The sequence below is a fragment of the Rhopalosiphum padi genome, chromosome 2 (genome assembly GCF_020882245.1).
Source record: "Rhopalosiphum padi isolate XX-2018 chromosome 2, ASM2088224v1, whole genome shotgun sequence".
NCBI classification, from domain to species: Eukaryota; Metazoa; Arthropoda; class Insecta; order Hemiptera; family Aphididae; genus Rhopalosiphum; species Rhopalosiphum padi.
Window position 1 is genome coordinate 49,397,558 of NC_083598.1, and position 13,412 is coordinate 49,410,969.

At 28.3% G+C, this 13,412-nt stretch overlaps 1 protein-coding gene across 4 annotated transcripts in view; it reads left to right on the plus strand.

Annotated features, from left to right (window-relative positions):
• The window catches only part of LOC132921626 (cell adhesion molecule 3-like), a 410,858-nt gene that overhangs the window by 341,816 nt on the left and 55,630 nt on the right, over positions 1 to 13,412 (plus strand). For all 4 annotated transcript variants that reach the window (XM_060984754.1, XM_060984756.1, XM_060984755.1 and 1 more), the window contains one exon: positions 7,979 to 8,192. In XM_060984754.1, coding sequence (XP_060840737.1) covers positions 7,979 to 8,192 — 214 coding nt within the window. The remainder of the gene's footprint in view (positions 1 to 7,978; positions 8,193 to 13,412) is intronic.

Genomic DNA, 13,412 nt, shown 5'->3' on the forward strand with positions numbered 1-13,412 from the left:
GAAACCATACACATACTGGTATAAGTGAAGCAAGGTGAATTACCATAGGTTGAAAATTAGATTTGCTTATTATTGTTTAAATAATTTAATCAATTAATTTTTTTATATTTCTAAATTCTATAAAAGTAATAAAACTGTATAGAATATAAGAACATATTAATAACAGACACATTTCTATATGGTTTTACAATCTTCGTTTTTCTATCTTTAAAATCACATCACAAACGGTTTATAATTATTTATCGTAAAAAATGTTGGTTTAATAATTGATAAAATATATTATTGAGAAACTATTGTATATTGTAACTATTGTTTCATTTTTCAGTATTCCGTCTTTACTTTCATTGTTCAATTTTTTTTTCGTCATTAAATTCAATCAATTATTGGCACCAACGTCCTATTTAACATTTTTTATCATCTCCACTAAACTGAAATAAATGTTTTTATTTTTGTCAAAATATTATTATCACATACAATCATATTATTATATTAGACAGTTAGGTTAATTGGATCTACTTATTGTTCATAATGTAACGTGTGTGTAAAGTAAAACAAAGTCTGTACGTGATTTAAATAATAATTATTACAATACATTTTCAATTCATAAGTCACAAACATATAGTGTTGACAATATTTTTATTTAAAAATATTGCATAGAATTTCAAATAAAAAAAAGTAGGTACAACTGAATTATATTGTTAAACTATAAAAACACTTTACCGAATAGTATTAAGTTGATAAAAACTAAATTATTTAATTAAACCGTACGTTTTAATGATGTTTACAACAGTTAAAAATTAATATAAACGTGTAAACTCCATGGCCCATAGTGGCTTTGATAATTTTATTATTTTAAAATAATAATTATTATTATCTTCACATTGTATCAACGCCATTAGTATTACGTATATCGTGTAAAACGGTCAAACCTTAAATGTAGATAGCCTATACTCTATAGGCTAGATTGGCTAGAAGCATCTTACTGTTAACATAAAAAAAAGTATTCTAAAATTACTACGACTTTTGCTATATTTAAAGTTCGTCAATTTCGTTGTTAGACATGTTTTATTCAAACATTTTTCCTTTACAAAAACGTACAATGTTTAGAAATTTCAGTAAAATCTGTGTTTTATTTTAAATTTTTTCTTCGATTAAGGAAATGTTATAATTTTTTACATAGTTTTTAACTCATTTTCAACCAGATTAATAGGCTATTCGCTATATTATGAACAATGAACATATTATAATACAATTTAAATTTTAAATTATTATTTTCCACATCATAAAATGTTCTCATATAAATTCGTCATTTCACTCACAGAACGTATCGTTGATTAACATATTTTAGCTGTTGAAATGCAAGTTTACAGATAGTTAAATTTTTTTCTAAATTCAATTAGTAATACCTAACTAATAACAATTATACTGAGTAGTATTATACTAGTATATTATGATAGTGTATTTTACGTATAAAATTATTTTTTCAATTCATAATATTGGTTTTAATTATTTTATTTTGCATGAAAACAATATTTTTATATTTTTAACAAGGGAATACTTCATAATTTAATTTTTTTTTTTCTTCAACTGAAAATGAATTTTTTTATTTTTGAAACAGTTGCGTTCTCATTAAATGTTAATTAACGGAATGTGCGCTGTAAGTGTATTTAACAAATATTACGACTAGCCTTGATAGTAGGTACGGTATTAATAATATTACGATCAAAGAGCGGCGTTAGTGTTTGACGACCCGAGGGGGACACTTTCCATCTTGAGGAGGAAGAGTGACAAACAATGTTTTTGATTCGAAATTACTTGAAAAACACGCCCGTGGGGTTTTCGGTTTCCTGATGGCCCTATTGTTTACTATCGTGTCCCAAAACTGCATTTCGATAGAAGCATTTCATTGTATTCAGTTCAGCTGAGCGACAAGTAGCTATATCAACGTTTTATTGCTCGTAATAATAATTGTAAACTCATTAATAACACATAACCTATATAACTATCTCTTACGATCCGTATGACGCACACGTCTGTCAATATTGTAAAATGAGCACCGGCGGCTTGGTAATCATAGTATACAACCGACAACGATGATCTTAATGTATATAGTCAACACGAGGGTTTGTTAAAATCTGAAATAAATATCAATGAGTTTACAAACGAACTATTCGCATAACGACACAACGGCTTTCGCGATTTTATAAGTACTGAATGATAGCTCCCAAAAGCAAAAAAAAAAAACAATTTTAAAAACAAAACATAACAATGCAAGACTTATATTTCGTTTATAATGATTACGACTAATACACCATCACTTCTATACAACTATAAACTTACCGAAGGGAAATGCAGAAAACTGACGAATGAATGTAATAGGTACTCCGAGTCGAATAAATCACGCGAAAACCTTCATGATACTACCACCGTGGTAACCATTACTTACCGAAAAATCAAGTAGTAGTAAGCAGGGCGATAGAGACATCACTCTTAGCTAGTGAACAACGCGGGCGGGCGAGACCAGGAACAGTCGGGTGCCTATCCTGTCTACGTGAAAGCGCTGTTTGTAAACATCGACGACGCTGACTTGGAAAACCGGCACACACGTCACTAAAATTAAAACAGTATTTTCTAAGACTAGGACATCACGGTCAGTTGTTCATGCCTCCGCATAAACATTCCAAAATTTATAGAAACGTTAGTCCATCTTAGTGTGTTATAACTGCACAATGTGCAATAATATATGATAAATGATGATGTCCGAGATAAGACAAACGTTTCCGATAGAACGCATTCCGTATTTTCAACATATCAAACTGCACAGCGTGTGAATAATAATAATGTGTATTTTTCACAAACTATTTAAGTGCATGTGTATAATATAATATTATTATTTTATTTAATATAAGAAATAATTCAATTGTTTTTTCTCAACATCGTACTTATTTAAACATAAAATATTTCAGTTATTTTTTATTCTTATATATTTTATTCGACCCTGTTAATGTTTCCATGAAATTTATCTAAATGCTCTAGTACTAACTTAAAAAATATCTATATAAGGTACATACTACAGTTATTACACAATTTAATAGTATTTAATCTTATTCCAATATATATATATATATATATATATATATATAAGACGAGAAATTGTTTTGAGATAAACGATAAATACGTTCTGATTAATTTTAAAAAAAATTAGAATGCACCATACAATGATTTATTTATAGTATAATTATTATGTAAAACCATTATATTGTAATATTTGAGTCTATATTTTAAATTGTTTTTTAAGTTTTGTATTAAATATCCAAGTAGTTCTACGAATTGCTTAGTTTTTAATTTTAAAGTTAATAATACCCAAGAGCTAAATTATAATTATAAAAAATAATTCTTACTTTTTTATTACACACTAAAACTAATAATGAAAATAAAATTATTTTGTTTCTGAACAATCGTATTAAGCATATTATGGAATCGTATAGCTCGGGTAAAACTTTTATTTAAAAAAAAAAAAAATGCAATTAATTACTATTCCCAGTATTTGGAATCATAAATCAACCAATAAAAATAATATCAATCGAACAACTTTAGTACGAGTACGATCATATTTTAATATTATTTTGTATTTATAGGAGGTATACATTTTTATAAGAAAATCGTATTCCTTTAAAAATTCTTTGATGAAATTCTATACTGTCGTTCTATTTCTATTTATATATATATATCGCACTAGAATATTTAAAAAAAATGCTATTGCTTTTACGATTATGAAAATTCCTTATATAGCAGTAGAAATATAATATAAGTACCTCATAGTACAGGAAACAGTGTCTTGGTTATTCGTTATATAAAGTGTGTAATAGACTTACTTATAACAGCATTTACATTATTTTAATTTATACGTAGCACATCATATTTTGTAAAAAATAATTTCTTAATTTCTTAACATAAATAATATTTAATAAGCTTTAATTATATTTTTTCCTATGGCTGTAACATTAATCTGTCAGTTACCATAAAATTATGGTTAACAGCTTAGTTCTTGATAATTTTTAACAAATTTATCATATAATATTAAATCATTTTTAAATTATTTAAAAATATGATTAAAGAAAAATTAAAAAATTTAAAAAAAAACAGTATTGTGTGTGGTTGTTTAAAGTAAAACAGCGTAGCTCTCAATAACAGGTGCGCTGAATTAATATTTGTGTTATAACTTACTATGATATTGAAATAACTCAGTTCCCGAAATACGTCAACAGATATTATTAAATCGATGACAACTTAGAAATGTTATGATTTGGTTTCACGAGAACAATCCGACACTCAACGTCTGTGGCCTTATTATATGTAATTATTGTATAATATATTATACATTAGTATGACATTATATTATTATGACCACTGCGATATTCGCTCGTCTGACACACGTATTTTCTACATAATATAAACGAAACAATGACGTGCGATATTAATACATATTATTAAACGAAAAAAACGCTAATAAAAACCTCTCGCAGTCGCATCCGCCCGTTTTGTGTTCAACGTATAGTGGTTTTTTTTCGTTTTTCGGTGATAATATTTATTTTTTACTATTTTAATTATACGAGTCGTCCTTTTCTCTTTTGCGCGATACGCGTGCATGCCACATTATTTGTAGCACACCATTTTTTTTTTTTTTTTTACTATCGCTGTCCGAAAAGCATCCTCACCCGCGCACTCACGGTCAACATGCGGCAGCGAGACGGGACGTTATGGGGGGGGGAGGGGCGTTACCCGTAAAAACAGCCGAAATCTGGAAAATTGGTGAGCCGGGTCGGTCGGTTGGCCGCCGCGATTTATGGCCGATTCGCGCATACATCACTCGGTCGCTGCATGGCCGCGGGGCGTGCACATGTGTATATACTATATACACGTATCATGTATATTATATGCTGTGTGTGCGTCACGTGGATTATTTTCCGAAAACGCCATCAATTCATCGGCAAACGGTGCCCTCCCCCCCTCTCACCGCGTCTAAAGACAGTGTGCGTGTGCCACCCCTCCGGCGCCGCGTTTTGACGAGGCAGTGCAATTCATCAATCCGACAGCTCAGCGTGTGCCGCCGTTGCAACAGCGTTGTATTTTATTTATGTATATATCGTAATATATTATTATAATATATAGTAAGGATGACACTCGTTTACAGAGTCAAATTTTGCGGTTTCAAAAACAAATACGTATGTAATATCATGTTATTGGTTACATATGACGTATCTCGGAGTACTCGCACGAGAAAAATATTATTTTTACTAACTTTTTGTAAACGTCAAAAACCGTCGACCTAACGGCGCTGCGCGTCGGTCTGGAAATCTCTCTGTGTAGGTGCATGTTATTATTATATTGACGTGCATTCGTTGTGGTCAGTTCTGCCGCAAACACACGAACTACGCGTACACACATGCCACACAAAAGTCATTGCCGAATTTGTGGGCGGCGGCTATGAGTGCGTGTGTGTGTGTGTGTGTGTGTGTGTGTGTGCGAAGGTCATCGGTGGGGTTGTGTTGTCGAGAACCGTCACGGCGACGCCAAAATCAATCTTTCCCCACAGTCTCCGCTCATCATTGATTCTGGTATGCCACCACCGACCACGGTCGACAAGACGATTTCGCCGCTGTGACCTCCAACCACCACCAATTACACGTCCTACCTTTGTCAGGTTATTTTAGTATTGTATTAGACTCTTATAATAATAATACTATTAATATTACAACCTCCTTAACGGTGTGGATTTGAGAAATTCATCCGTAAACGTGGAGTCACGCCTTATTCAATTTCACTTCTACACTTTTCACCGTCACGTCCCTCCCTTTTCTCTAAATCATAAATCGCCAACGAAAATGTGGTTAAATCCATCGTATGCTTATTGAGTTATCCGTCATAAGTCAACCCCATGAGCTATTAATTGATAATCATTACTCAGTCTAACATACTGTAATAGTTATAATGTCCATAAACGCTTTGACTGGCCGCCCGTAAATAAATTTCACCAGACCACTTTTCCGTGGACAAGTCCATTGTGAATTCATTGAACACTGTATCACTAAAATGTTACCAAAATATACCGACAAATTGTACAGAAAGGGTTAATCAAATGTGCATAGTATATTTCACGTGTAAATAATATGATATTTTACTCTAAAGCTAATATATAACAGTACGAGTACTTTTAACAAAAACAACATTTAATTATTTTTCACGAATTAAAATTTTTATTTGATGTCGGATGACCCGAAATTTCCGAAACCATTAATTCTATTATTATAGTACTATATCACTATTCTCACAAATACTACCATCTGTGTGTATTTTTACTAAAATGTGTTCGAAACTATTTCGACATCTGTTTGCCGTGTAATTTATTTCATCCCATATTTAAAACGTCAACAGTATTACATAGATTTTGGCGTTACAAAAATACAGACCGACCTTATAGACGAGTAGATTTTATTTACGACCTTTGTAATTATGCTCCTCTATATTATTAAATGTTATTGATTTCACACCATGTAAAGCCCAAAATTATATATATTTCAAGCGATAACATATCCGAAATCTAACGATAAATTTATATTGTTTAAAAAAAACTCTATACTGTTGAAATAATATAATAAATACCATAAAACAAACATTTTTGATAAATATAGATTAAACGTGATTACAAATTATTATTGAAATATAATAAATTGGTGTATGGCTTGTTATTATAATGAATTTATTTTCACGATAATATTATGATCATATTATTGTAAATAAAAATGTTATTATTTTTAATAAAATATTTTATTAAGGGAATAGAGACCTCTTAATCATTTAAACACACAATTTTTCATCCTTATTTAAAAATGTTAGGAACTTTTCCATTTAATAAACAGATTAAAATTCAAAAAATATTATAGGTATTTAGCTTCGTTTTTTTTCCGTTTTTTTTTTTAGAGCGAAAATGCATTTCTGCTATTAAATGTACAATAAAATATACACTACTACACATTAAAATGCACAAGCGAAAGTTCTTTTCCGTATTCTAAGTACAGTTTTTTTAATAATTAAATATTTTACAAATACTTTTATGAAGTATTACAATTTTATGCCACGCTTTAAAAAAAATAATAATAACTAAGGCTTAACCAGGAAAACTGCGTAAAGATAAATTTTCTTATATTTCGGCTTAGTCAGATTTAACCTGAATACTAAAAATATTAATGTTCGATAAATTAGGTCTAAGAAAATGTTACAAACGTTAAAATGACCAGTGGTAAAGAACTTACCGTAGTATTATATTTATGAGAGATTTTATTGATTTTCGTTAAAATGTTCATTAAAAATTAAATCAGATGTTATTAATAACAACACAAACAAAAAATATCATCTAGACGAATCTTAGTATTCTATTGGTTACTTTATTGGTAGTTTCAAGCATTCAAAGTTCCATTCAAACATTGTTCATATTTGTAATAGATTATTATTTATTATACTGTAAAAAAAAAGTGATGCAAGTATGACAATTCAGCTAGTTCGGCGCAATATATAGGCAATTTCGGTACATTGGCGTGTAGGTGGGTTTTAGATTGTATACCGCGTTATTTTGGAATTTTATAGAATGAATTAATAATAAAAACAAATGAAATATAATATAGTATAAACTATAAAAAAAAAATAGGAAAATAGGAAATTGAATATTTTGGAAACTGTTTATTTTTTTGTGTATATTTAAGAAATCTGATGATATAAATAATAATAATAATAATAATTTTCATCAATAAAAAAACAAAAATAATATATCTAACACTATAATAATACGTATTTCTATACGTATACATGATAGGCACTTAAGAAATAAAATTATTCATAAACCTCCTCAATAAATTTTTTTTGAATAAAAAAAACACATCCTGCAATTTTTTTTATTATAATTGATTACACGTTTATACAGGTTACATGGGTTCATCGAAAATCAGACGATATACAACTGCTCACAGTGGGCCGTCAGGTGCATAGCTCAGACCAGAGGATATCGTTGAGCTTCAGATATCCTAATAACTGGAGACTACAAATCGTCTACATAACCGACAGGGACGATGGAGTGTATGAGTGTCAAGTAGCAACACACCCGCCGACCACCAAGAAAACGTACCTTAGAGTCGATGGTATGTACAGTATAGTAATGAAATGTATTAATTGTTAGATCTTTTTTAGTCACAAAAAATTACACAACTAAATTTATTAATTTATTAATAATTTAAGAAACGTACAATGATAAAGCGGGAAAAAATCCAAAACTCTTAGACATCATATTACTATTAAAATCAATTTACTCTAATATTCGTCGTTTTCGTTCATCGCTGAATACACGTTATTAAATACCATTAGAAATAATATTATTTCACATGAATGTAAAAAATTGATTAATATATCTATCATTAAAAAATGTATATCATTTTTAAATTTTAACATATAGATGTATATCTTCGATGTTCTCCTTTAAAAGGTCATTCCACAACACAGAAGTTACCATAAACTAGACTAATTACATAATATCTTTATTATTGTTATTTATTTTAACCTCTATATATTCTACTTAAGTTTATTTATTTATAATTTTATTGAGTTGTAATGCTTGTTAAAAATACTATACGATAATAATAATAATAAAGTTGAAAAAAGTAATTATTTTTCTTTCAAATTTTATATTTTTTTTTCTAATATAAAAGAAAATAAATATCTTTCTATAGAATATTTAACGAGTTTAAACTAAATAACCTTTCATAAATAATATTATCAAAACAAAGTAGTTTTTTGAAATCATAATTTAAGGATAAGTTATTTCTAAAAACTAAAACTAAATATGTCTTGAACTTAAAAAAAATTAGTTTGATTCTTTTACATGTAATATAATTATTTAATATTTTAACAGTATAATAAAAACCAATATTGTAATTTACAAATTAATTTAGTAGATTATTAAAATGTCTTAGGTACTAACTTTAATAAAATATTTGTTAAATTCGCTTTATTACATCTTAAAGATCCAAATTAAGTTTTTTTTTTAACATTTTTCACATTTTTTAGGTAATATTTAAAATATATATTAAAAATTTAAAAATTATATTTATTTTATGTTATATTTCATTTTATTAAAAAAACAAAATATATTAAAATATATCCCACACTATTTATTTTTCAATAAAAAAGTTGAAATGTTAACTTTATTTAAACCTAAATACCTACTAGTATAAGACACATAATATACTGATATACGAACACAATTAAAAATATTATAGCAAATATAATAGGTCCGAGCAGAAATTCAGAATAAAAAATCGTTAATATAATTTTATTATACAGGTAGTAAGCGGTTCTTTATGGAATACATTTCTTATTAAAATACCCAAAAATAAACAATTGAAAAATATTGTCAAAAATAAAAATAAATAAATTGTATAATATGCAAATACATAAAGTATATCATTATAAATGAAACATAGCAAATCCATATCGTCGAGCATGACATATTATATTGACAGTTATTATTATGTCAAACGTGATGCGCATTTCATAAAAAATAACGTTCAAGTGTACCAACAGGAAATTATATAGACATCTGTTTTTATATATAATGTATATATAATGTACATACATATATAAATATATATATATATACATATTTTTACTTGAAATTAAATTATGCTGCGGGTACTGTTCTTTTGTTTAAACAACATTTCTTTGTCATTTACATTCTGGCGTTGAAAAAAAAATGTCTATTTTATTTTTCATATTTATTATCGAAGTAGAAAGTTATATTATGAATTTGAGTTCAGTGTCTTAGAATTTATACACTTCAATTTCATATTTTAAAACTTTGGATTTACTACTTAGAGATTACTTTAAATCTTCCGTATTTAATGAACGCCAAACTTTATTTCACCAAGTCCGCAATCATTACTATCATCGTCTACCGTAGGTAAGTTCTGGCTAATATATTATACTATCAATTTCAATTACAAAAACCACGATAATATATTAGGCGATAACAATAATAATTCATTGAAATCTAATATATATCATTTAGTAAGTTATCTTTCCGTGTTTTTATATCAATACAAGTAGTACGTCATTATTTTGAAATTAAATCGAAAATCAAAGCTTTTTACTTTTTTTTACACTGAAAATAGCTGTTTGTTTAGTTTGTAAAATGTTTATTTTTAACTAATTGATTGGTTTTCTACATTTTATTTTAAGTAGGTAAAACAAACATTTAGTCTTCGGGATTTCCCATAACTTATTAATTTCGTGTTGGCACTGCGAGTTTACAATACGTTGGTAGGTTAGGTAAATATATTTTTATAATATTATGATTTCACAAATAATTATTAATACTTATCATGTTATAGTATTCAACAGCACTAAAAATAGTTTTTTATCTTATGCAAACTATGAGCTAATACATTGATAGTTATTACAATATTTATTTTATTGCAAATGAAAGTATAATTATTTTATCGTGTTTATAACCTTTAACCACGCAACCGGGTTAAATAATTACATAGGAACGGTTTTTTATAGCAGCACCGACGTTGTCGTAAAAAATATTACCATCATGTGCCTAACATATTATAGTACCTTTGGTTTATCGACAGCAATCAAATATTTCCAATATTATTTTTCCATTAGTGTGTCCGTGGCTCCGTGCAAAGCGGTCAATCGTTTCAGGTCAAAGTCTGTGTTCCGCAATTATTTATCCCAATCCCACGCGCGTAGTCGTGTACAGGTTTGATAAAATTTCATCTTGAATGCAGTCCAAGGAATAGCCACCATCTATTATGTTACTTTATTAATTTTGGTATTGAATAGGATGTCAATTATAATTTATCATACACGAATTTTACCTTGTAGGTACTAAATATTTATTTAATTTCACGTAGAAAATATTAACAGATAATATAACATATTTTATTTTCTAAGATTATCGGTCAAAAAAAAATCTTTAAAAAAAAAATGGAATAATTAAAAATAAAAATTTTTGGTGAAAATATTGTATATATTACTTTATTGCTGCGTCACAAACTGGCTTGTATAATTCATAGAAGCTTATTATCTTTCACCTTGTCTAAAAAACGGACATTCTTAGAAATCTATTTATTTTACGCTGTAAAGCATAGTAATATTTCTTTATCCGTTGACAAAATAACGATATATTTACTATAATATGATGTATTTTTCATAATTCTAACTCTTAATTATTGTTATTTGTTATGGAGTTAATATGATTTGTATTTGAAAATAATTCTTAAGATTTTATAACGTTTTCCTATTCGTCCGTGTACATAGACATAATAATAATATACAGTCTATAGATATACAGGAGAAGGAAGCAAGTCGATCGTAAATTCGTAAACTAATACTCGATCTGTTCATTAATATTAAAAATACCAACGGTGGCAAATCGAAACGTCGAAACGTATTTTATTATCAGACCGTTCCGTTATTAAATGTATCTAAAAACGAGAACAATAAACCATAAAAACGTATTAATATTTATTATAACGCCGTGCGGTTATCAGCTATAAAATATTTATATTTATAGCGTTTCGAGATCGTTTGAATAGAACTCGACGTAGTCGTGACGCGAGTCCACCCGTCTCGTCGATAATACTGTTATATTAAATTATATGATAAGTACCTACGTTTTAATATTATTAGCGGTCACGCGTCCGTTTCCGAGTTCAGTTTGTGCGATTAAAATATATTATGATATAAAACCGGCCGTCGGTCGTTCACGATCGAAATATAAAATGTATATTCGGTCGACTCGAAAGCGCACAACATCGTGTTTCTCAATATTATTCCGGTGACAGCGTAATAGCTGGTATAATAATATTATGTATTATATTATAATGAAAAGTATGAGTGGGCCGAAAACCTCAATAAAACAATTATTGTGTAGTTTCGGACGTACCAGACCACTGCTAACGGCCATAAACGAAGCGTCCCACATTCCATCGGAAAAACGGCTTTTAATCTTACTAATGCCATCGTTTTATTTGTAAGACACAGATTCGACGACACCTTTGAAATCACGATGCGTAAGATATGCGTTTAGATAATTATATTAATGTGATGGTCAAGCGATTCCACGAGCGCCGGCTAAATGTTTTACACACATGACACTATTATATAATAACATATTATTATTATTATATATGCACAATAATTTGTAATTGTTGATATTAAAATCGCATACAAGTCACTGTGAGCTAAACATTTCTTTCCATTTCTCTACCACTGGATATATATATATATATATTTTTTTTTTTTACTGGTACACAACCTCTGACCGTACGCAAGGAATATTTGTATAAAAGACAATAATTATTATTTTAATAGCACACACTATGCATTACAGTGTTTCGGCCCTTATATTATTGAAATACCATTAAAATAACGGCGATTGAGAGTATAAATATTCTCAAAAGCGTTTTTTTTTTTTTTTTAAATGTGATTTTTCTAATTATTTTAAAAGATAAAAATTAGAGAACTAAAAATATGTCGTCACCACTGTGTGATTTGTCGTTTGTGGTACTAATTATTCATGTCTCTATATAATATATTGACGAATTCCTAAAAATTTTATAGCTTAAAAATTAACTAAATCTTTATATACATATTTCCATCAATCTCTCTCTTTCTTAGAAAAAAATTGATTTGTTAGATTTTTCTATATTTTATATAACTCCTCCAGCTTATATATAAAAGGAGTCTAGGCTAAGTAATATATTGCTGTGTGTCCGGTACCCAGCTATACCGATCACTGCCACTGTGAGCACTTTTCTTTGCAAGACGCTTATTTACAAAGCTAATGAACGCAGAGGAAAGGCAGTGTTCAGGGGGGAACACAAGACCCATAATACACCCATTGTTTCTTTAAAGTCAGCAATTGCGCATTTATATTTGTTATGATTATTAGTATTATCTACTATTGTCATGCTGATGTATTATTTCGTATTATCGTTTTTACTTGCTTTGTCAATGTGGATCGTTCACAATAACAATAATAATATATACGCATATATGAAAACCCTATGCAAACTTTTTATACAAATATCGTGTTATACATATATAAAAATATGCAAATTAATATTTATTAATAATTATTGTGTACGTCATTATGTTTTTTGTTTATTATGATCCATAACTAATAATATTTTAAATTAAGACGTCTAACTGTTTGATATAAATCCAACCATCTCCAACTATATCAGCAATTCTCAACCTAAGGAGTTAACAACTAATTGTTTAAGGTTGCCAACACAAAATCGTGTAAACGTGAAAAACATTTTTAAGTGTCATAACAAAACTGAGTAGATGTC